Raw genomic sequence first — 24,821 nt, 5'->3', positions numbered from 1 at the left:
TCGGTCCAGCGGGCTGGAGGTCGTCCCACACTGCGCTTACCGGTACGCGGTCTCCACTCCAGAACACGTCTGCCCCAGCGGCCGTCGGTTCTGCGACAGACATGGCCTGCCCATTACCACTTCAGCTTGCTAATCCTTTGAGCTATGTCGGTCGCTTATTTGCCCCGTTTATTTGCTTTACTTGAATCACAGATTAAAAGTACTTTAGATTAAGTATCCACTCGCGGAACCCTAGTGAAGGGTTGTTATTCAACCCAGGGTCTCATTTTTAGTCTTTCTCTGAAGCCTTGGCGGCGGGCGGAAACCACGTCCGTAGCTAGGGCAGATGGGATTGAAGAATTGAAACTAATCGATTTGACCAAAATGTTGAGATTGCATAGGCACCATATCGCTGATTGACAATTTATTATTGGTGTCAATTCGGAAAAAGCAATTCAGCAATATGTAGACCGATGGCTAGGGTTGTAACAGTACGTGTTAGTGGAATATCGACTACGTAGGCAAAGCCTTTCGGACAGACGTCAAATTAGGAACCAACTCGAATTCAAATAAATATATTCTGAAATAAATATAATCTGAGATTAATTGCATAAAGTTATTGCACGAACAATGCACCGTGAAATATTTCATATGATATTTTAGTTAATGGCGAACACTAACATAATGAATATTCAACAACCTTAGACATCAACATGACATAAATGGTTCGAGAGTGCAGCTGTAAAATAAATGAAGCGTGAATTAAGTACTGATTTTAATGATGAGGATATTTATAGTTAAATGCAGACAAGATAACTTACATTACATTGTACTTACAAGGTGACAAGTGAAAATAAATGGTTTGACTGAGCTAAGATGGATGTTTTTGAGAAGAGGGAACGTTTTAATTTTTTCGCCTTGTCTTTTTTCTGGCTTGGCTGAAATTAATTGAAAACGAAATTAATTGAAAACGTAATCAATTCCTTTCACGTATTTTTAATTGTTGAATCAACAACCCTTTGACAGTCTTTCCGGAAAACTCTAATATTGGGTTATTCAAAAGGATGGATTGAAATTCTTAAAAAGCGCAGTTTCAGTTATTACAAAAAAAAACTTTGGAGACTATAATCCTTCATATGTGTACCTGTGTTTGTCTGTTTTTTTGGTCGCTGCTCAGACATTAAAAAAAGTATTAATTAATAAATAGTAGACAGCTGTAAGCTTTAGACAAATATAAGAAAAGTATTGGATTTTAATAACCATGCATGGACTCTAAACAAGAATTATTACAACAATAGTTACTGCTGATAATGTAAAGCAGAAATCTCAACGAGTCTGCCAATAAATACATTTAAGTAGTCCAAAGTCCACTTCTTCAGCCATTATATCAAGATGTATGATGACTATGTTTAAAAACGATTATTTACAGTCTCGTGACTGGTCTACGCGTTTAAAATATATAAAAAAATCGTTTCGCATGTAACTAGTGTAATAAATTTCTGGAGTCAGGCCATTAGTTCTGTTGATTTCCCAAGAGGTAAAGTAACTAGAGTGGACCTTGGTCAACAAACGTGTATTGTTTATTGATTGTTTGCTTAAGAATTGTGCTTGTATCGTAGTTTCGGTACATATTTTTTTAAGTCTAAGATAGTCTAAGATGGAAGCGGGCCTTATCTTAGCGGGGATAGCTGGTCTAACCTGGAAGGGGTATGGCAGTTTTATAGACCTCTGATTATATTACTATTTGTAAAAAAAATGTAAAAGATTGATACCAGTCTTCTCCCTTTTCCGTGGAACTAAATGTACGTTTATTGTTCTGGGTCACAGCCTTTTTCAGTTGCCTTTAACATGATAAACGCTTGCACATCTGTCGTGAGATGCTCTTTACCGTTAACCAGCATCTGGGGCAGTTTTGAAAGTCACTCGGCGTCTTGTTACGTGCCAACCGAAATTGGACTGCAATCCTTTATTGTGTTAAGGCTTGGCCATACAACGCAAGATAAGACCCACGCGGCTCGTAGAGCTTGTAATATCATACTCTATCCACGGGGAGAAGTTAGTATATGCTCTCTCTGTTACGTAATCCTGTAAAAATGACAAAGACAAAAACACAGTGGACTTTTCTTTTGTATTTGGTTAGCAAGTCAAAAGAGTTACCAACCAATCACAAACGAAACTAAATTTTCGAATTGAATTACGAATGTTTTTTGAAAAACAGTTTCTTTAATAGAAGTAGTACAGAAAACAGTTTCGTTTGTGATTGTTTGGACTCGAAATTGTTAAAGCCCACTGATATTTTGTCTCTGTCATTTGTACGGGATTAAGTAACAGAGAAAGTATATACTAACTTCTCTCCGTGGATAGTCTATACTCCACTGCTGTATGAAGGCGCACACTGGAGTGCGCATAGATGCCGTACATGTCGTATTTCGAAGTGGCATGATATGTACAGTTTCTTCTATTAAGACGACCGTTCATTGTTTCGTACGGACACGCTATGCGCGTTTACTTTCTATTATGTATCCACTGCAGCTCACTCAGCCTATCAAATGGGTCTATGCAACTGAAGTTCATTGTGTGTCTATAATCCTTATACAGCTTGCACGCTAAATAAAGTCCCCAGCTGCGACTGCACTAGCTGATGCCCGCGACTTCGTTCACGTGGATATAGGTTTTTTTTAAATCCCGTAGGAACTCTTTAATTTTACGGGATAAAAAGTAGCCTATGTGCTAATCCAGGGTATAATCTATATCTATTCTAAATTTCAGCCAACACACAAACTTTCGCCTTTATAATATTAGTGTGATAAGACCGACCGATATTACAAGACAACGACTGGCCAAGCGGTTCTTGTTCGTAGTACAGCGGTCAAATATTCAAGCTGATCGTACAAGGTTTCAAATTGATGTTCTGTTGTGCTCCTGCGGTCGCGCGTTGTGTATCCAAGCCCTTATTGTGTTGAACTGGTCGCCATACGATACTTTCAGTTGTTTCTACTGTTTCAGCCCGTTCTCCGATATTGTTACACGATTTGGTCATGTTTGAGTTGTTATCCAAGGCACTTAGGTTGAGATCTATCGCACTTTGACTTTGCTTAGACTTAGAGCTAGTTCAGACATGGCGGATTCCGCGCGGATGCAAATCGCGCGGTTCTAAACGCAAGTGTTCAGACAGGCGCGGATGTACATGCGGAGTGCCGTTATTCGCATAGGGTGACAGTCCAATCATGGAAGTCGAAGAAGCAATATGTGTGTACTTGTTGCTCCGTAAAAAAGAAAGAAAGAAGAAACGGCAGTATTGGGTGCATCCAATATTACGCGATCGGTTTACTCATGGTCAGTTTCAGACTTTATATCCAAAATTAAGAAGTTTTGAACCAAAATTCTTCAATTATTTGAGAATGTCGATAAATTCATTTGATGAATTATTAGAAATGATGAGTAAACAAATTGAATCTAATGATACCCATATGAGGTCAAGCGTGTCCCCAGAAGAAAAACTCGTGATCACATTAAGGTAAGATATTTATTTTATACGTCAGAATATATATTTTGTACTATAGAAGACTGTGAATCGTCAGTGCTATTGCATGATAAAGGCGATGGAGACTCTCCTGGTACTATTGTAGAATATCCAGTGAAATATCCTTGTGGGTTTGAATATTGTTGGTTTTGCCAAAATACTGCATTAGGCGTGTTTTGCTGGCTCGTGATATGAATAGGCGATGGTAATTTCTGCCCTTTCTGTATTACCTGGAGCAATTCAATTTTAGTAGCCAATCGTTTATTTTCTGGAACTTTCTTTAACTCTTTATACAATGACATGCAAAAAAGTTTATCATCATCATCTTGCTTTGACATACTTTCTTGTATTTGTCTTTGTATTTTATCTCTTGATTCAATACTATTTTCTAATATGTTAGCCAATCGCTCTTCTGAAGTAATTTTAGTTTTCTTCCTTTTATTGGGTACCGGTTGTATTTCACGTGCATTTACAAAATTATCTAGCTTTTGGTCAATGTTCCGAATTTCTTCATTTTTGGCTTCATCTATGTTTGTGATAGTTTCTTTGTTTTCTATCGTCTTCTGAAGAAAAGAAAGCCGGTCGAAATACATGTATTTTGAACCTTTACATGCACCAGAACCAGAAGGAATTGATTTGCCTTTCTTGAATTCCTTATTATAAGCATCACGGATGTTCTTCCATTTTTTTTGTAATGATACACCTGGAACAGAAATCACTATCTTTAACAAATATAAATACAGTAGCGGTTAGGTAATTCAAGACACTCATTATGCTTTAACTAGCGGACCCGGCAGACTTTCAAAACGATACAGATTAATATTTTATTTTTCAGATATCTGGGTACTGGTTGTTCCTTTGGAGAACTACATTACAACTTTCGTCTTGGCAAATCTACAATCACAGGAATTGTCCGTGAAGTATGTGAAACTCTGTGGGAAAAAGTCACAAAAAACGTCATGCCTGAACCCAGCGAAGATATATGGAAGAAAATAGCTAAAGATTTTGAAAAATATGCAAATTTTCCCAATTGCATAGGCGCCATAGATGGCAAGCATATAAGGATTACAAAACCCAAAGATTCGGGTTCTTTGTATTATAATTACAAAACTTTTTTTTCCATAGTACTGTTGGCACTTTGTGATAGTAACTATTGTTTTACTTTCATAGATATCGGATCTTACGGAAAAAGTAGTGATTCTGCAATTTTTAAAAATTCAGCATTTTATAAAAGGTTAATAGAAAAGTCATTACACATACCAAAACCTAAACCAATATCTGAAACAGATCCTAAACCATTGCCATACGTCATAGTTGGCGATGAAGCGTTTGGTTTATCCGAAAATGTAATGCGACCCTATGCAGGTAAAGGGCTATCATATGAAAAAAAAATATTTAATTACAGGTTATCAAGAGCTCGACGTTTTATTGAATGCACTTTCGGAATTCTGGCAAACAAGTGGCGCATTTTTCATAGGCCTATAAACGTGAATATAGACTTTGCCGAAGACATAATAAAGGCCTGTTGCGTGCTACACAATTTTGTTAGAACTAGAGATGGTATACAGTATGAAGATACTTTACATACTGCGCCAATGAGTAATCTTATTACATTACATGCAGGAAGGGGTACACCATCATCATTAAACATTAGAGACAAATATGCTAATTACTTTGTGAATGAGGGTCGTGTAGAATGGCAAGACACGAAAATATGAAATTAAAATTGTTACAGTTCGCGCCAAATAACTAAACTCAAGATGGCGCGTCGCGTTGGTGGGTTGTACATATTACAGTTAATAGCTATACGTTACTGTGGTAACGTGATAGTTTTCCCGCGCTCGTTACGTACCGCCAAACAACGTTATACACATTTCAGTTATTTGGGGTGGACTGTCTATTACAAAACATGTAAACTACCCTGGTAAAATGTATAATTAAATGTCTACTGACCAAAAAGAACCTTCTTTTCCAAAGAATCCTCATTTTCTCCAAAAATCTCCACCAGCTCCTGCCAAGCTCCGTTTTTAATCGTTTTGTTAGAATATTCTGCACATTGGATGTTCCACAAAGCAGGTCTTTTTTCCACCTCATCGATGAATAGCTCGGTGTCGAAGCGATCCATTGTCACCGTCCGATACGCGCGGCTTCCGCGGAGCAACTGAACGCCCTCTAGGTACGTCAAGTAAATAAAACCGAGCGGCGACCGCGCGAATTCTTTTTCTCGGTTGAGCCGCGCGGATTGTCAATCCGTGCGGACAGGTATGAACGATTTGTAAGGCGCTAATGTAATTAGGATCCGCGCGGTTCAACCGCGCGATTTGCATCCGCGCGGAATCCGCCATGTCTGAACTAGCTCTTAAGCTTCAATTAAAACGAGACTGTTTTATGTCAGCGGTGTAACGCTGTATCGTTTTACAAGTGTCTTAAATTATTTTCAACTGTATTTTAAACAAACCTTTGAGCGTTTTGGCAATGAAAGTGTATGAATTTGTTAGTGATTCTCTCAAATTGTTGTAGTTTTAGATATAAACCTAGTTTAATTTTAATTTAGATTGTACCGATGGGGCTGGTATATAGGACTCCTATAAAAGCCCTTTAAAAATATTAGAATAAAAAAAAATGTCTTAAATCTAAGCAAAGTCAAAGAGTCGCTCTATAGATATCAACCTTAGGTTGCAAGACTTTATGAGTCCATGACTCGTAACCAACTTTTAAAATATTTTTCTTTTACATTTTTTTCCACTTTTCCTATTTAATTTGCAATTGGCAGCATTCGAATACCTTGTTCTTTTGCTTTCAAAAGTAACTATTTCGTGTTCATTTCGTTTCTTGATTTACAGATTTCAAATCTGTGCCAAGTTTGAATGAAATCGGCTCTGACGACACAAACAGATAAAAATTCGGTTTCAAAATACTAGAATACTGTGTCGATTTACATAACAATTGCAAATAAAACCGGTCAAGTGCCAGTCGGATTCACACACGAAGGGTTCCGTACCATCGTACAAAAGTACATAGTGGTGTATCTTGGTTTTTTAACCCCCGACCCAAAAAGAGGGGTGTTATAAGTTTGACGTGTGTATCTGTCTGTGGCACCGTAGCGCCTAAACGAATGAACCGATTTTGATTGAGTTTTTTTTTCTTAGCTACAATCTAAGAAAATCTGTTCAGCCATTATTATAAGAAGAAGCCAAGATTATAAGAGGTTTTTGTGCCGGGGGTTTTTAAATTTTAAATTTTAAGTTATTAAGTATTATTAATTGTTATAGCGGCAATAGAAATGAACACACTCTGTGAAAAAGTTCACTTCTCTCCCTATTACGGTTCCTGAGAGATAGCCCGCTGACAGGCATACGGACGGACAGTGGAGGCTTAGTAATAGTGTCCCATTCGCATCCTTCGGATACGGAACCCTGAAAAGATCAATGTGCTTCATTTAGGTTCGAACATTGTATTGAAATTATTTAGTAATCCAGCTCGTGTAGCGTAAGTACTTGTAAGTAAAGCAGTTAAGCCTTTTGAAAACTTTGCATAACGATTTCCACGTGTAAGATACAGTTTCCATTGCCTACAGTGTAACAATCACACCCAAGTATACACATTTGATAATAATATGTGTCCCGTAACGCCTCTAAGATTTTGTATTATGTACTAGCTGACACCCGCGACTTCGTCCGCGTAGATTTAGGTTTTTCGAAATCCCGTAGGAACTCTTTGATTTTCCGGGATAAAAAGTAGCCTATGTGCTAATCCAGGATATTATCTATCTCCATTCTGAATTTCAGCAAAATCCGTCCAGTGATTTTCGTGTGAAGGAGTAACAAACATACATACACACATACAAACTTTCGCCTTTATAATATTAGTGTGATGTGATAGTGTGATAGAGAACTGGATAATGCCCCCGATATCGTCCGCGTGCGATCATCGATTACCTCCGAAAGACTGCGTAAGACAGGCTATTCTGAAAAAAACTGGTCAATTTCGAGTCGGGCCTCGCTCTTTTAGGGTTCCGTATATAATTATGAACATCGCATGTATAAATAAATATTTCTTTTCCGACATATTTTCCAAGCTAGAACATCGCTGTAAACCGTGATGGTACATAATGTACCAAAATTTCATATTCCTAACTAGTTTAGTTTTTGAGATAGCCCCCGTCACAAAAATGGTCAAAACTGACAACTTTGACAGCCCCACATTTCTTTGTTTTTAAGATTAAAAAAAATTATCGTACTTTACTCTAGCTCTATGAGCTCTTAGCAATGATATCCCACATGCTGGTTTGCGTCAGGCCTTAACTTATACATACTTATACATTTTGAGATGGAAAATATACAAGCAGTGTTTGCGTAACTGGGCTGGCCGGCACGTGGAGCGGAGCTGGAGCCTCGTGACGGGATAACGTGACTGAGTGGAGCGTACGGTGTACATTATGAATCGATTGTGGGATAAACAGCGGCGTTTGTTTTTCTATTGGTATTCTAAGCGAGGGCACTCGGTCACAACTTTACGAATAGAATTCACTAGCCGATACCCGCGTTCGTTCGCGTGGATTAAGGTTTTCAAAAATCCTGTGGGGACTCTTTGATTTTCCGCGATAACAATAATTAAAAAGTACCCCAAGTCACTCTCCAGGGTTTTAGCTATATTCATGCAAAAATCACCTCAATCGACTATTAAGAACGAGTTAGAGCCACGCGGCTGCAGTCGTGTGCTGCATTTTGTCTTGCATTTTTCATATTTTACTCGTCTACACAAGGGAGTACCGACTACGGACGCGTCCAGTTTGACGTCCTGCCTTGTAGTTCCCGTTGCGCCGCGCTGCCGTCGTCGCTGTATCATGCGTTTGCGATTGAGAGGTTATCAAATATCAGCTGATCGATTAGATACGGAAAACCAGCATAAATCATTATTGCAATCTCAACTGCTGTGATTGCCTGAATTTATGGCATTCTTGCTGCAACAATGCGTTTCAGCCAATAGTTAGAAAGTCGGCCAATTAGAGGTAATTGCTGTCAAACAAAGGCAGTGGGCCTCTTAGCATCCTAGCCTTAAAACTGGCACGCAAAAGAAGCCTTACAGTATAACAATGAAAACAAGATATGTATCTTCACATAGTTAACTGAAAAAGATAAGTGAACTGCGTAGTTTCGTAAACATATTTTTCTATGCAGAAAATAGGTGTTGCTCGGCTCGGAATTATAGCAAGGAATTCGTGAATAACAACTTTATAACTCGCTCGGTGAGAATTGCACTTTGAAGCTATCAACATTAGGTGTAATTTGGTTGATGAGAGGCTATGACGCAACACCGTTTGTTTACGCCCAGTATAAAGTGGGTACGTGCATATCAAGAGCGGCCAGCTTAGGGTTGCCACCAGCAATTAATATCATTTTTTTTAAATAGCTGAGCTATAGCTGGATTGGTCTTTGAATATTTCTATCACCAATAACTGCCAACTTCTAATCGTCTAGTGGACCTGTTCTCTTAGTCAACCACTCTACGTCTGTAGGTTGGTTGACTAATATCGCTTGAGCATGACTAAAATTATAATTTTATTGAATAAAACTAGTTGCTGATAAATTTTAGCTATGTGACGGTGAAGCGTTAGAGAAAGCATAGTAAGATTTTTGATATTGAGTGTTAATTTTTATACTATTTGATATTTGATTTTGAGTCTACGTATTTATATGATAAATTGTTAGTGTGGTAAATGGTTGTTGTGTAGCTCACAACTTTAAAAAAAAATAGCGAGCAAACGAGCAGGTGAGTCATCTGATGTGAAACTGCCGCCCATGAACATTTGCAGCACCAGAGGAACCGCAATGCGTTTGCCGGCTTTTCGAGAATTTGTTGAAAATACCCGGCTGAGTTTGTAGTGGACTCTTCTCAGACCTGGGCTCGTTTGGAACCCTCGTAGCTATAGTTTTAAAACGTAATTACTTAACACCACTACATCATCTTACAAATCTAACAATTCTTACTATCGAAGGTGTACAATAGGTGGTATTTACTTTGAATAAATAAATGATTTTGAGTTTGAGTTTGTTGATTCACCATTACCTATTTTATTGAATGCTCTAAAAGAGATGGCAGCCCTAGGCCAGCCTGCTCGACGTTGCCAAGTCGCTCTTGGGCCAAATTTGGCGTGGCGATGGTTAGCGAGACCGAGACCGTGTCCACGCAACCGCTTTTTGCAAGTTTCGCTGCGAATCCTGTTTTGCATTTTGTCAACGCTGATATTGATCGCGATTGAAAAAAGTTGAGATTTTAACTTTTTTTTATCGAGGTGAAGCGAGGTAGCGGTTAATCTGACGATGTATGCGAGTGTGGATTTTTTTATTCGATATCAAAGTTAGCCCATGATTGCGATCTCACCTGCTGGCAACAATCACTACATTTTCAATGGTTGTGATTGGCTGAATTTATGGTGTTTTTGCGACCAAGTACATTTTAGCTAATGGAGAACGAGTTTCAGCCATTGGTGTCTCTGTAGTAGTAGTAGTAGTAGCAAAGCCGTGTCGCCAAGCAATTTAGCGTTCCGATACGATACCGTGTAAAAACCAAAGAGGCATGGGTTAAATAAAAACTGCCACACCGCTTCCATCTTAGATTGCATCCACTTACCACCAGGTGAGATTGCAGTCAAGGGCTAACTTGTATCTGAATATAAATAAATAAAAAAGACTTGTCGCTCAATACTCGACACATCGACACTGCGACAGGCAGCGGAAACGCTTTAAAAGTCAAGATATATTTACCTAGATGGCCATATTATAGTATAAAAAATCTTAATTTAAAACAATTTTGCGCACATACAAATACGTAAACCAGTTTAACTTTTGTGAATTTTAAATCATTATTAAATTTTGCAACAAGGTTGTCGCAATAATTAAGGATAATACGAAAGCTCGTCCTGTTCAATATTCGTAGTGCACAATTCTGTCTTTTTTTTCACTTTACCCATAATTAATAGACGGCATGATTGGTAGTGAGACGAGTTGGGGCGTCATGGCCTCCTGTGAGACTGTCATAACACTGAAGGAGGCCGCGGAGCGGGAGCGAGAGCTGAGAACGCTCACCCGCTCCGCAGAAGAAGACAGGGGAGAAGAAGGAGATTATGCTCACCTTCTCTTGCACTAAGAGTTTGGAGTAAACCTAGGCCGGTTCAACGTCGGGACGTCTTCAGTCGTATACGATATCTGAAGCCTCATATCTGACGCAGACAGTACCTCTGAGTTTTTACTGGGTATGCTGTTATAGTGTGCTGTTGGATTGCCAGTAAGTCCCACATACCCGCTTTTTATGCGGCATGCATAACTGCATTTTCACCAGCGGAAAAAAAATCCACGCGTGCAAATCAAAAAATTAAAAAAAAAACATTCAAACATCTGATGGAAAGGGATGATGTGTACTAAGATGCGAGGCGTTTGCATAAAAAATGCCTATTCGCTCTTTGTTTTAAACACATCCGAATAAACTTCTGAAGTAAATCGTTCTCTTTGTCACATGTACCCGCCTAAATAATTGGTGCCATGTTGCGGAAAATTGCACAAAAACTGACTAAAGCATTGACTGGAACACATTCAAGGATACGGCTCCCGGACATTGTGAACTACTGTGACAATTACGTTGTTCGTCTCATATTTCCTTTTGCCTTTCGCTAATTGCTGTCGACAGACGAGTCAACATGGTTGGTGTTGGCCGTGTTGGATGGTCTTTGCCCAAGGGAACTTCTTACCTAGCAATAGTTTTCACACGGCTTATGGTTTTAGCAGTCTATGTATGTATGTATTTATTTATGTGTGTTCCACTGTAGCGCCTAAACAAATAAGCCGGTTTTGATGAATGGGGTGTCAATCGATTTGTTATTATAGTTCGGGTGACATAGGCTACATTTTATACGAAAAAAAAATCGACCTGATTGATGGTTACTAAAAAATTGGGGTCTCCAAATATTTTTGCTATTATATCGAGCGGGATATCGAATAAAAGAGGAATAAATTGTGAGCTCATAAATATGAATATAGTATAGGGTTCAAATTCACTGAGCGACAGAAAATCTATTTCACTATATTTATCGGTATCTATCGGCAGTTCACGGGTAGTAGTCGGGTTCTAGTGATTGTATAACAAAGTTGTTATGGTCACAGTTGTGATTGGCTGATATTATGGTATTCTGTCTGCATTTTAGCCAATAGAGAGTGTCAACCAATCAGAGGCAATTGTGATCAATACACTAGGTGCGTGCCAATTGCAGTTTACGATGCAACAAAGCAAAACCCTCTTTAGTATATCTACTCCTCCCGGATGTAACATTGATAGAATATGACTGTTGTTTACTCCTTGGCTACTCACTCTGTAACTAGATAACCAGACTAAGCAACGAGGTTGGCGTTGAACGTGCGTGGTCTTTGAAGATGATAGGTCATTAATTTATGTTCAAACAACACTAACCATTAAATAGCTCTTACTGAGTTCTTTTTTTTTGGGAGTCTTGCTCTTCGATCGTAGACTCTTAAAAATTAAATAATATAATATGTAACGGATTTATTTCATAAGAAAAGATCTTGTCTTTGAAAGATTAGAAGAAAGCTGCTCTAGCGCTTGTTATCGGCCAAACAGATCTGAGATAGGAATATCAGAGGGTTTCTGGTTAGGTTTGAAACCTTGATAACTACATCCCACAACAAATACAGGTACTACTAGTTAGGCCCATAATACATTTCTTTAAAAAAAAAAATAAGAATATTAGCCATGCTAATCATGACTTATACTCCCCTTTCCCCTCCAATTAAGCGTAAAGCTTGTGCCAGGAGTGGTTACGACAATAGTGCAACCTTTGTTCAATAGACGTCAGGCCTACTTATGTTCACCAACAGAACCCGTTGGCGAGTCTGTTAAAAGCAATTTAGGAGGACAGACGGAAATGTATCGAGGCACTTAGTTAATTTAAACGAGAACGAAGCAATTTTGCACACTGGCCAACAGCAGAACTGTTATGAAATATTTAGGTAGTTCGCAACGGAAGTTTTTTCTCACTTGACAACAATGCGCGGAAATCGATTTCATCAATAACATGACTTTTCCCGTTACTCCGTTTTATGTATGGGTACATAAAAATGATCAATCAGAAATTAGTGTGTAAAAAATCGGTCAAGTGCGAGTGGGATTCGCACACGAAGGGTTCCGTACAATCGGTACAAGTTCACCCCGCACCCCGCAGAACTTGAGTACAAATAGAACCGAATTACCAACATTGTCTAGGTATATAGTGGACTCAATCGTTACGTAACCTGTGGCTACCTTCTACGTCCATTATTTTAAAATTAGAAAGAGGTAGTTTGTAAATTTGTTTGTAGGAAGTAATCTCTGGAACTACTGAAGATATTTTGAAAATTATTTTGCAAATAGAAACGACATTCTTCCTGAGTGACTTAGGCTTTATTTTATTTTCAAATACATACATACATAAACTGCTAAAATCATAACCCTTCCTTTTGGCTTTGCCGCAGTCGGGTAAAAATGTCGCTAGTGATTTAAAAATTAAACTATAAAAGGTTCAAAGGCACCGAAAAGCGTTTTCCGAACGTGAACGAAGCGATTTGCGCGCTGCACAACGGTTATGAAATATTTATCGAGAGAATCGATCGAACCGATTTTTTATTGATTTTATTTTGTCTGTTGCTTGACAACATTATACGGTACTTTTTAGTTTTAATTTTGCTCTCGAAGTCGATGGCATTCGAAAATCATGTCTCATACGTTGTGTTCTAGATGTTCGCCGGTTTAAACTGATAGCAGTTAATTTGTGCGGCTGAAATTAATTTAATATAATCAGGTTGATTATTATTAAAATCTGTAATCTATCGGTAAGTTACATGTTAGTTGTAAGCGACGATGTTAATGATCCAAAAAAAAAAATGCAGCTGTTGTAATCGGCCTATCTACACACTAGCAGCCTGGTCCTCGTGGATTTAGGTTTTCAGAAATCCCGTGGGAACTGTCTCATTTTCCGGGATACAAAATTGCCTATGGGTCCCAAAAATCAGGCCGATCCTTTGCTTCGTTGCAGCATGATTGAAAAATAAACCAACATACTTACCAACAAACAAATACTTTCTCATTTACAATGTGGGGTATCACTACCCCATACTATAAATTATGCGAAAGTATTATACACTAGCTGATGCCCGCAGCTTCGCCCGCGTGGATTGGTCAGATCCCCTGCAGCATCAGGATTGAGGAGTTGGACTCCAAATTTTTTATGAAACAATGTCGCAAAGTTCCTCTATCGATTAAAAAAAAAATGACGCAAATCGGTTCAGAAATCTCGGAGATTTCGGTGTACATAGGTAGAAAAACACAACTCCCTTTTTGAAAGTCGGTTAAAAAAGTAGCCTATGTTACGCCCTGGTCAATCCTCTACTTGCCTGTGAAAGTCCCGTCAAAATCGGTTCTGCCGTTCCAAAGATTAGCCTTTTCAAACAGACAGACAGACAGACAAAAATTTTAAAAACGTGTGATTCAGTTATGGTATCGTTCAAATAACCATATGAGCTTAATATGAGGTAGTTATTTCGAAATTACAGACAGGCACTCCAATTTTATTTATTAGTATAGATAAATAGATTGCTTAGGTATATCGGCCGAGCGAGACTGTAGTTTGAACTATCATAAGTTCATAACTTTCAAAGGTCACTTGTTTGCGATATCTCGCACAAGTTAGTTTAGGTAGCCTCTAAGAGATTGCTGCTAGCAAAAGGCTGCCTTTGCAAAACATCATTCGATGTAATTTTTGTTAGTTATGTTAATATCTAATTGTTTTTGGAGGAAAGAGAAGTTTAATTATTTTTTGCAATTGCAAAATTTGAATAAAACATACATCAGGTCATATTCAAGACTAGTTTTATGCCCGCGACTTCGTCCGTGTGGACTACACAAATTTCAACCCCCTATTTCACACCGGAGGTTGAATTTTCAAAAATTCTTAGCGCATGTCTACGTCATAATAGCCACCTGTATGTCAAACGGCCCGATCCGTTCTGTAGTTTGAGCTGTGCGTTGATGAGCCATCAGTCAGTCAGCTTTTCCTTTTTAACCCCCGACCCAAAATGAGGGGTGTTATAAGTTTGACCTGTGTATCTGTGTATCTGTCTGTGGCATCGTAGATCCTAAACAAATGAACCGATTTTAATTTAGTTTTTTTTTTTTGTTTGAAAGTTGGCTTGATCGAGAGTGTTCTTAGCTATAATCGAAGAAAATCGGTTCAGCCGTTTGAAAGTTATCAGCTCTTTTCTAGTTTTCTCTTAGAGGTTTTTGTGTCGGGGGTTTTTTAAATAAGTTATACATATTTAGATTCTAAAGCATATTCCCTTACTTTCAAAGTTCACTAATAGAGATCTCTTCAAGAGATAAGTAATCTTTTGCACGAATCTGTCGTTCCTTGATTATATCTTATTATGTATTTATATTTTATGGCACATAAATAACGTATCATAAACATAGCTCTCTAAGTAATGTTATAACGATTATCATATAAATAATAGCATCAGTAGACCTAGAGAATATCTTTGTGACGTTCTATTCTATCTAGATATGTTTTGTTATTTATAATGGCTAATAATAAGTTATGTGTACTGACAGGATATTTATGATCTTCTTTCTGTAGTACCTATTTGATCCACGTTTGAGCCAAGTTTATTCTTAAAATAATATGACTCACAATATAGTTTATGAATTTATGAATGAACGTTGATAACTTGATCCTTTCTTATAAACACGTTTCCTTATCTAACGCGGAGTTTCGTGTTTTGGATTTAGATGTAGGCGTGAAAATTCTTGGAATATTACTTTTCTTGAAATTCGACTAACATTTACATCGTTCTGTTTGCATAATACTTAACATTGTTTTGTAAACGCAATTCAGTTTAGACAATACTCGTCTCTATTGTGCTTGTTCTTAGAAGTCAAATTAACGAGCATGGTCCAGATAATAAACAGTGCAATATGTACGAAGTATGTTTTGCATTATATGCAGCGAAGATTTCGTGATGTGATGCGATGGGCGAATTGGCAGGCGGACCATACAGGTCATTCACCCGGCCTCCCCCGCCCCGCAGACCGCATTACGTAATCACACTGTTGCCATACTGCCATTGCCAAACTCCTCGATGATTATTCGCGCCTGGTACTTGCCTCTACGGTCTACGTGTTATGATGCTACACTTGTCGCCAATCTTGGCTGAATAAAAACTATTCAAGTAACTACAATTACTCGACCAGTCTACCGATTCAATGTGCCAATATGCGGTTTACAACTATAGTAGAAGCTAGTGCCAATATGTGGAATAGAAACGACGCAGCGACGTAATGTGATAATAATATAACGGCAAAGCTGATTATAGACTAGAATTCTAATGTTTTGTCGAGGAAAATTGTGATTCTCATTGTATAAGTTAAAGTAAGACGCATTTGACGATAACATTATACAGATATCACGAATTGTAATGAACTGAAGTTATCCCAATTCCCAATGTCTATAAAACCTAATCTCTGAGGGTGCTAGGCGTTAGATTATTGCAAAACTGACACCAAAACCTATTACTTAAAGGGCGAATGAATTCTAAACGTAGGATAACTGAAAATACCGGCACAGAATAGGCACCTTCTAGGTAAACGCGTCCCATCTTAGACCACATCATCACTTTCCATCAGGTGTGATTGTGGTCAAGCGCTTACCTATAGTGAATTAAAAAAAATACTAGAAAGAAATAGACCGTTTTTTTTTAATTGCTTGATACGCTTGCGCTTGATGACAATTATGCTTGAAAAGTAATATGAGGTATAGGTTAGAGCGCGCTTGCCTGTTCGAAAGGAATAAGAAATGATCATGCTTATAAGTGTTAATTTATTCATCTATATCTATATACATATAATAAAATTGTAGAAAAGTGGTGTCTGTACAATGGAAATATATAAAAAAAAAGTAGCAGGGGTTGTTATTATATCGATGCCGAACCCGAAATTGTTATTAATTTTTTTTGTCTGTTTGTCTGTGTGTTTGTGCACGCTAATATCAGAAACGGCTTATTCGATTTAGATACGGTTTTCACTAATATATTGTAGTAAGCTTCACTTAACATTTAGTGTTTATTTCATGTCAATCGGTTCATAAATAAAAAAGTTATGCCAATTTAAAGAATCACGGCGAACATTTTTAACGTACATGCTGCCCGAAAAGTCACTATTCCACGCGAACGAAGTCGCGGGCACAGCTAGTATTTAACTATGTGTAAGCTGACTGCATTAAATACATCTAGAACAATAACTAAGTTAATAAGTTTAGAGGAAGTGGTTAAAAATTGATTTTAAGCTAAGGCTAAATGAATCGTGATAATTCGTTCAACAAAAGCCATTTTTTAAGCACTAGCGCATTAGCAAAAGTAATTTGTGCCATTGAATTTGAGTAAGTGCCGCTTCCGCCCTAATTCATGCCCGGCCTTGTTTACCTTGGAAATTAAGTAATGCCAGTTCAACAAAGCGACATGAAAATGTAGCCATAAACGGATATAGGATAATTTGTAGGCTATTTTTAAAGCTAAGACAATAACTCCTACTCGTGTTTTTTCTTGAGGAATATACGTAATTGGCTACTATGTCTCTCGCTTTTACTGACGCGTCGAGGACAATGCCTGGCCCATTTCAATGTCATGTTAATTTAAGGTCTTATTTTATTCGAGGAGAAGGGAGCAGATTTCCAAATGATATAGAGAAAAATGAAGTCATGTTAACCCCTTCTAAAACCATCTCGGTTATGTATTTTCCGCGCTTGTTAAGGAATTCTGGGATCTCTATAGAATGATCTGGTGCCCTATAGGTACGAGATTCGGGAAAGCAATGCATCTTGCTTCCCTCGTGACCAAACCGTTAAACCATAATGAACTAGAGTGAGGGAACTCTCGGTTTGGTCCTGAATCGACGATATGTCAAATATTAGACTATGATGACGTAAAATCACAGAACAAGTGTAAATTAAAAATTTATAACACCCCCGACGATCCAAAGTATTTGAGTTTTCCAAAACATCATTTTCAAATAAATAATTATGTATGTAGGCAACGTCCATCTTGACAGCTTGACATTTGTCTATTGACATAATATTATGAACCTAACGGTTATCTAACCTTCTTTTCTACAAGAAAACTAGAAAAGAGCTGATAACTCTTAAACGGTTGAACCAATTTTTTTAGATTATAGCTAAGAACACTTTAGGCGCTACGATGCCACAGACAGATACACAGATACACAGATACACAGACACACAGATACACAGATACACACGTCAAACTTATAACACCCCTCTTTTTGGGTCGGGGGTTAAAAATAGGTCTAGCTTAGAGCTACCTGCGTCAAATGTACTAACATTTGACGCCTGCCAGTGACGTCGAAGCCTGGACATTTTGTTAGAAGTTCCCTAACTGTCTTGAGCTGTGATTAAACTGCCGTCTTCGCTGAAAACGCATATTGCGAAATGATTGACCTGAGCACTTTGACCTCTCGTGAACTCATTAAATCTAGGCCTTTCTACTCTCTTGCAGGGCTTCCTAACCCAGAATTTAAAAACTAGGTAGGTATTTCTATATTTGCCGGTTTCATTCGCTGCTCGCTGTAGAGATCAATAAAATATGATTTTCCTTGACGAATCCGGCAACGGCTTACCAAGCTAGTGCCGATTAAGTGAGTGATGTTACCGGCGAAACTAAACTTGGTTTTGACTTTATAATACAACAGAAACTTGTAGGAAGCCGTTGTTGCGTCTTTTAACTTAAGTAATTTCTCAATCAACATAAAATTGCAATGAATGTTTCCCCGCTTGATTCGTAGATTTAAGTTTTTAAAGATCCCTTGAATACTTAAAGAATTATTTCCTCCTTTCAAATTTCTTGGTCCACCGGTTTATCTGTTAGTTAGTCACAGTATTGTTTTATATTTAAAATTAATTTATTTTAAATGATAATTAATAATTCAATTTGTGCCATTGCCGTTAATGAGTGACCTTAAGTAGTTATGTACGTAACTAGTTGGAAACAACTTTCCTGTACAGCTGTAAAGATTGTGAAATATGGGTTTATAACATTCTGGTGATAAAGAACAGTGGGATTTTTGCGACTTTGAGTCTGATAATAATTTTATGACCAAGTTTCGTTAGTGGGTTGTACCTGATTAGTCATTGGAAAAAATAATATCAAATTGTAGATATCAAGGGATTTAAGTAATGCGATTATTGACTGCACTTATGTTCTCTTTATCATGCCATGGGTTTCAGACTCCAATTTGCGCACTTATAGTTTTCGCCTATTGATGATTCCTCCTCTAAGTCCTTATATCTCTTCGGGCCTTGGGAATCGTTTGATAGTACATTATACTGCTAAGAGGGGTCTCTCCGTCACTCGCTCCCTACAAACGTAGATCCAATTTCATTTGAATATTAAGCAATCAAATTCCATGAAATTTTGCAGACATATTTTAGAAACTAATATCTATGCCTGTGGTTTTCCAGATTTCTGTGGTCTGTGGTCTTAAAAATTCACATACAAATCTTTGGGCCCCTGTAATTTTAAAACATCATATTTTTAGAAAAATCTAAAACACCACAGGCACAGATATTAGTTTCTAGAATATGTCTGCAAAATTTCATGGACTTTGGGTTGCTTAATATCCAAATGAAATTGGAACTACGATTGTATGGAGTAAGTGACGGAGAGAGCCCTGCTGAGGTATATTCAGCTACAGTTAAAGTTTTTTATCAGCCTTCATCTAATTTTCAAACCTTCCTTTTCTGGAGAGGTTGTCAGAAAAAAGCTTAATAAAATTCAATGGCATCGTCACATAACATTCGTTAATAGAAGTGATTCTTAGAAATTCTCCTCGGTTAAGCAACAATAACACTTTATACATCTAATAGTTTAATATAGCACTGTAAATTGAAATTGCGGTTCCGTCTATAACGCTTACATAAGTTGTTTGTTTCAAAATGTAACTAGCGTAGATGTTACGGCCCTCCAGCTGGCAAGTAGCAATACAATAGTTTGCCTCAATGAACACTTGTATCTCACATATCTAATACGCCTTGTAATTAATCCTATTGTTGTTTCTGTGGGTACTTTTGTAACATACTCGTATGTAGTACTTCTCTACATAGTATGGTATCCCGGCCATATTAACAACCAACAACGCGATGTTTAACGGCGTTTCCCGTTGAACGTAGATGTAGCCACGATCAACGTACAACGGCATTCGCAATGCCGTTTGGCGTTAGGCGATTTTAACCCCAATTCAATTGGCATTTGACGTTAACCGTTCAAATGTGGCCACTTAGTTTAACGCGTTGATTTTCGCGATAATTATGGCGTTGTTGAGCATTGACGGCAACATAAAACAAAGTCGTTTCCTGCCATCTGTCCTTTGTACGCCTAGATCTTTTAAACTACGCAACGGATTTTAATGCGGTTTTTATCCATAGATTGAGTGATTCAAGAGGAAGGTTTGTATACGAATAGTTTAATATTGTTTTCTGTTAATTTATATTTTACTGCACGACCTATATTTTGAACTTGATTCCAACGTGTGGTGCATTCTCGTTTTCCAAATGTGTCTACCGTCTATGCCAGTATACAAGACAGCGAAACATGTTACCAGTGTACTGGCTAATACGCTTCGTCTATCTAGGTAGATCTAACGGCGAATCTGGGACACCGCCGTTGGTTTAGTTTTGTTGGGAAACTGGGTAATTTTCACGTAGGTATATATACCTAAACGTACTGCGATCTATCGTTTAAAAAAGTCGTTTCTACTAAGTCTTTTTATCGTCACCTTATTTAGGTATCTGATAGTGATTTTAAACGGTTCCATACCTCTTGTAGAAACAACGGTATCACAGTTTTTCAGGTTATGTTAACGTGTGAATTTGAAATTTGGCATTTTTTGCTAACTTTGACGAACACATTTTAGAGAGACGGCATTTTACAAGACAGTAAAATATCTCCAAAACGGTTTACAAGTAGGTATATTATTCAAATTCAAAATCAATTGCCGGGCAACTAGTCGACCGTGCGCAATGGGTCTAAAATCCCTGCTAAAATTGCTGTGCCCCAACGGGGTTCTAATATTGGCATTCTATCTATACTTCCATAGTCCATACTTAATATTATAAATGCGATATATATTATAAGTGTGTCGTCTGTCTGTCTGCTGTTTTTTACGGCTCAACCGCCGAACCGATTTATATGGGTACAGAGTTAATATTGGAATGCACGGAACAAATAAATAAATAAATAGGGTCCTTCGGGCACGGAACCCTAAAAAAAGGTGGCAGGTCTAGGCCTAAAGTATTTCGTAGTTTGGTATCGAAAGTGGGCATCACGATGACGATCACGTGCGACGCGCAAGCGATAGTATCATTGCCACTGGTTTAGCAATGAATATTGTATCGAGGTTACTTTTGTAGCTGTGGGTACTGACTATGGAACAAGGATTTAACTTTTTTTAACCCCCGACCCAAAAAGAGGGGTGTTATAAGTTTGACGTGTGTATCTGTGTGTCTGTGTATCTGTGTATCTGTGTATCTGTCTGTGGCATCGTAGCGCCTAAACGAAAGAACCGATTTTAATTTAGTTTTTTTTGTTTGAAAGGTGGCTTGATCGAGAGTGTTCTTAGCTATAATCTAAAAAAATCGGTTCAGCCGTTTAAGAGTTATCAGCTCTTTTCTAGTTTTCTTGTAGAAAAGAAGGTTAGATAACCGTTAGGTTCATAATATTATGTCAATAGACAAATGTCAAGCTGTCAAGATGGACGTTGCCTAAATACATAATTATTTATTTGAAAATGATGTTTTGGAAAACTCAAATACTTTGGATCGTCGGGGGTGCTATAAATTTTTAATTTACACTTGTTAAATACTGATTTTATACAGACGAAAGTTTCTCTTCTATAAATTATGGAATTGATTCTTTCATTTTCATATTTTAAGCTTGGAAAAGAAATGGTTCAAAGTGAAAGGATTTTTAGAAGACAACTTAAAATTCATAAAGTAAAATTATTTTTGGAAAATGCGACACATTACTCAAATATTTTCATTTGTTACTAGCTTTATTAGACTGCCCGTGAATAGGCAACAGGCATTAATTTATTATATACTCTTTTGAAACTTAGGCTTTCTGCACATTGCATTGAGACTTGAGAGTTAAAGCAAAATGCGTCTTTTCGAAAACATTTCAAAGTAAAAACTCTATCTTCACTCTTATGTTGGCTGTAACTTTGACTGAAGGTTTTTCCTTCAAAATGCAAGTCGAGTGTGCTTCTCTTTGTCATTATTGTCAGCCACACTGACGCACACACACACATACACACTGACGCATGCTAGACGCATGTCAGCTATTTGTTGACGAATACGAACGCTTGCGATGAGAGACGTATAAACACTAGACATGGTTTTGTTTTCGGATTAGTATACTGCGTAGGCCCTACTGGCCGCTGCAATGTCACTGAGTGAGGTGGCGAGCACGAAGCTTCGCCTGGGGTGAGCCCTAGGGCTCGAAGAAATAATGGGAGAGGTCGCGGGGCAACGTCCTCCTAATGGCGCCTCCTGTGAGGCTCGGACCAGGCTTAGCACTTTTAGGTCTGTCTTACGGCAGTGTGCGATCTCCTTTAGAAGGAGTCTGACTTCAAAATGCAAGTCGAGTGTGGTCATTGTGATTGTCGTTACTGACTGACACTAACTGACGCATGTCACATGTCCTATTGACGTTTAGGACCGATCGCAAGAAGAGACGGAATAGGCGTGCAAAAAGTTTATGTTGAAGACCTCCCTGGCGCAGTTTTGAGCACTATTCTTATAAGTGGCATGACCTGGGTTTGACTCCCGGCTGGGTCAATTTTGTAATTTGCAATTTCTACATCATTCATTAATTTGGCGCAGTCTTATGGGCCCCTCGCTGCCTTAGAACTTGCGTTGTAATGTGCGATCAGTTAAAAACACTTTCACTGTTCTTTTTTTTTGGAAAAAAAAACTATCATAACTTTATCAATTAACGATGCAATAAATCTAAAAAGTCTTGATTAAATAATCAGAGCGTGAAATTCGAATTCACCCGGCCGTATCAGGGGGCACGGCAGTGCCCCCGCCAAGACGAGCCAAACGGCGGCCGGGGCGCTACGTACCTTTTTCTCGAAGTGTTTCGCCGTATTTTCGACCCGTCATAACTTCGGTCTGGATGACGCTAGAAAGCTGAAATTTTCAGTATAAGGTGTCCTCACCAAATTTACCAAATATACCAAGTATCAAATATCTAGCTTTTATGGTTACAGATTTATTGATACCTAAAATACGCCGATTTCGTCCCTCACTGATGATCATCAAAACCTCTACTCAAAACCTCTAAGGTACTTCCCGAAGTCCTAGAAGACTGAATTTTGGTATGTAGACTAGAAATTGACTACAAACTACAGGAAAATTAAGAAATTGGAAATGCCCCCCCTCTACGCCTCTTAAGGGTGAAGCAAATCTGTAAATTCTGTCGCTAGAATGCTGATATTTTCAGGATAAGATGTCCTTGGCAGATTTATTAAACGCATTGAGTATCAATTGTCTAGCTTTTATAGTTTCAGATTTATTGACAGTCAAAACTTCTAGTCTGTAATTCTAGGGTACTTCCCGAAGTCCTAGAAGACTGAAATTTGGTGTGTACACTATAAATTGCATACAAACTACAGGAAAATTAAGAAATTCAAAATTTTCCCCCTCCACTCCCACGTATGGGGGAAGCAAATTATTTATAAAGTCTATCGCTAAGAATGCTGATATTTTCAGGATAATATGTCCTTGACAGACTTATCAAACTTACCAAGTATCAATTGTCTACCTGTTATGGTTTCAGATTTATTGCCATTCAAAACCCCTTTAGTCAAAAGTTCTAAAGTACTTCCCTAAGTCCTAGAAGACTGAAATTTGTTATGTAGGCTAGGGATTTCATTCAAACAACAGGAAAATAAACTTTTCCCAGTCTGTACATTTAAAAAATGTGTTTCCTGAACTCCTAAAAGACTAAAATTTGATATATCTGCTTTAAAATTGAGTTGCAAGATTCCACTCAAACAAACATAGTTACATACATTGCAAGTGGAATAAAAGCTTTTAAAAAAAGAGGTAACGATAGAGAGCGGGCCATGAAAATGATGTAGGTACCTACAAAAAATAGATCCAAAAAAAAAAATCTAGGGCACCTGCCAAAAAGAAATGAAATCCCACCAAAAACATTTCATGTAAAATATTGCCAAGACTCACAAGTTCATAATGCTTTCACTGTTAAAAAGTTATGAGATCTCTAGTAGAGCCAAGCCCCTAGCTGAGCTTAGAATTTCGCTGCCCATGGGACCTATCCCAAGTCCAAAGTATATAGCTCTTAAATGCTCTTGAGTATATCACATTTATAACAATAAAGAACAAATAACTCTACTTACAAGCTCTGATTCTACAAACCCTAAATCTTGGTTAAAAAAGTACGGCTTGGCCGTTTAATGTTCGTAAAACTATTACATGACATAACATATTATATTAAGGTCATAAGGAATAGTTTGTTCGACAATTACTAATTTGTATTATACTTCATGATTGTCGCACAAGCTATTCCGGGCTTAAAATATATCATATCAGATAAAAGTACCACGAACATTAAACGGCCAAGCCGTCCTTTTTTAACCAAGATTTAGGGTTTGTAGAATCAGAGCTTGTAAGTAGAGTTATTTGTTCTTTATTGTTATAAATGTGATATACTCAAGAGCATTTAAGAGCTATATACTTTGGACTTGGGATAGGTCCCATGGGCAGCGAAATTCTAAGCTCAGCTAGGGGCTTGGCTCTACTAGAGATCTCATAACTTTTTAACAGTGAAAGCATTATGAACTTGTGAGTCTTGGCAATATTTTACATGAAATGTTTTTGGTGGGATCAAAACATCCCGAATAGTTAGTTAGCCATAGCTTAGTTACCAAAACTCAAATCAAATCAAATCAAATCAAACTTTACTACTTACTTCTTACTCGTAACTATTTTGTTGCGGGCTAGCAGTAGTTAGCCTGTTAGTGTAGGCACTTTTTCACCAACTGAAGGAATCTGATGCCTTCAACTTTTACCGATATAAGGGCATCAATTACTGCAAAATGTTGGCTCGTCGACTGGAGTGAGAGGGCCACACTCTCTCACTCCAGTTGGGTCCCTCATGAGCTTGCAGTAATCCAATTTTTTTTTTCATTT

At 37.8% G+C, this 24,821-nt stretch overlaps 3 protein-coding genes across 7 annotated transcripts in view; 2 read left to right on the top strand and 1 right to left on the bottom strand.

Annotated features, from left to right (window-relative positions):
- Window positions 1–2,807, bottom strand: part of LOC123876182 — a 29,366-nt gene extending 26,559 nt beyond the window's left edge. For both annotated transcript variants that reach the window (XM_045922350.1, XM_045922351.1), the window contains exon 1: window positions 2,797–2,807. The gene's annotated coding sequence lies outside the window, so the exon portion shown is untranslated. The remainder of the gene's footprint in view (window positions 1–2,796) is intronic.
- Window positions 1–24,821, top strand: part of LOC123876180 (homeodomain-interacting protein kinase 2) — a 145,841-nt gene that overhangs the window by 13,408 nt on the left and 107,612 nt on the right. The gene's annotated exons all lie outside the window — the stretch shown is intronic.
- On the top strand, window positions 3,082–5,883 carry LOC123876187 (protein ALP1-like). Of its 2 annotated transcripts, XM_045922360.1 has the most exons (3): window positions 3,082–3,496; window positions 4,338–4,736; window positions 4,908–5,883. In XM_045922360.1, the coding sequence occupies exons 1-3, from the start codon at window positions 3,207–3,209 to the stop codon at window positions 5,218–5,220; spliced, it is 1,002 nt and encodes a 333-aa protein (XP_045778316.1). In that variant the 5' UTR covers window positions 3,082–3,206; the 3' UTR covers window positions 5,221–5,883. The 2 variants fall into 2 exon arrangements, with proteins under 2 accessions (XP_045778316.1, XP_045778315.1); XM_045922359.1 differs by having other exon boundaries at window positions 4,338–5,882.

The sequence above is a fragment of the Maniola jurtina genome, chromosome 21 (assembly GCF_905333055.1).
Source record: "Maniola jurtina chromosome 21, ilManJurt1.1, whole genome shotgun sequence".
Taxonomy (NCBI): domain Eukaryota; kingdom Metazoa; phylum Arthropoda; class Insecta; order Lepidoptera; family Nymphalidae; genus Maniola; species Maniola jurtina.
The sequence above is the reverse complement of the archived record's forward strand: the minus strand, read 5'-3'. Positions and strand labels throughout refer to the sequence as shown.

Coding starts and splice junctions, on each gene's coding strand:
- LOC123876187 (XM_045922359.1), top strand. CDS start 3,207: ATGGAAGTCGAAGAAGCAATATGTGTGTACTTGTTGCTCCGTAAAAAA. Junction 3,497..4,337: donor AAACTCGTGATCACATTAAG/GTAAGATATTTA, acceptor TTTATTTTTCAG/ATATCTGGGTACTGGTTGTT.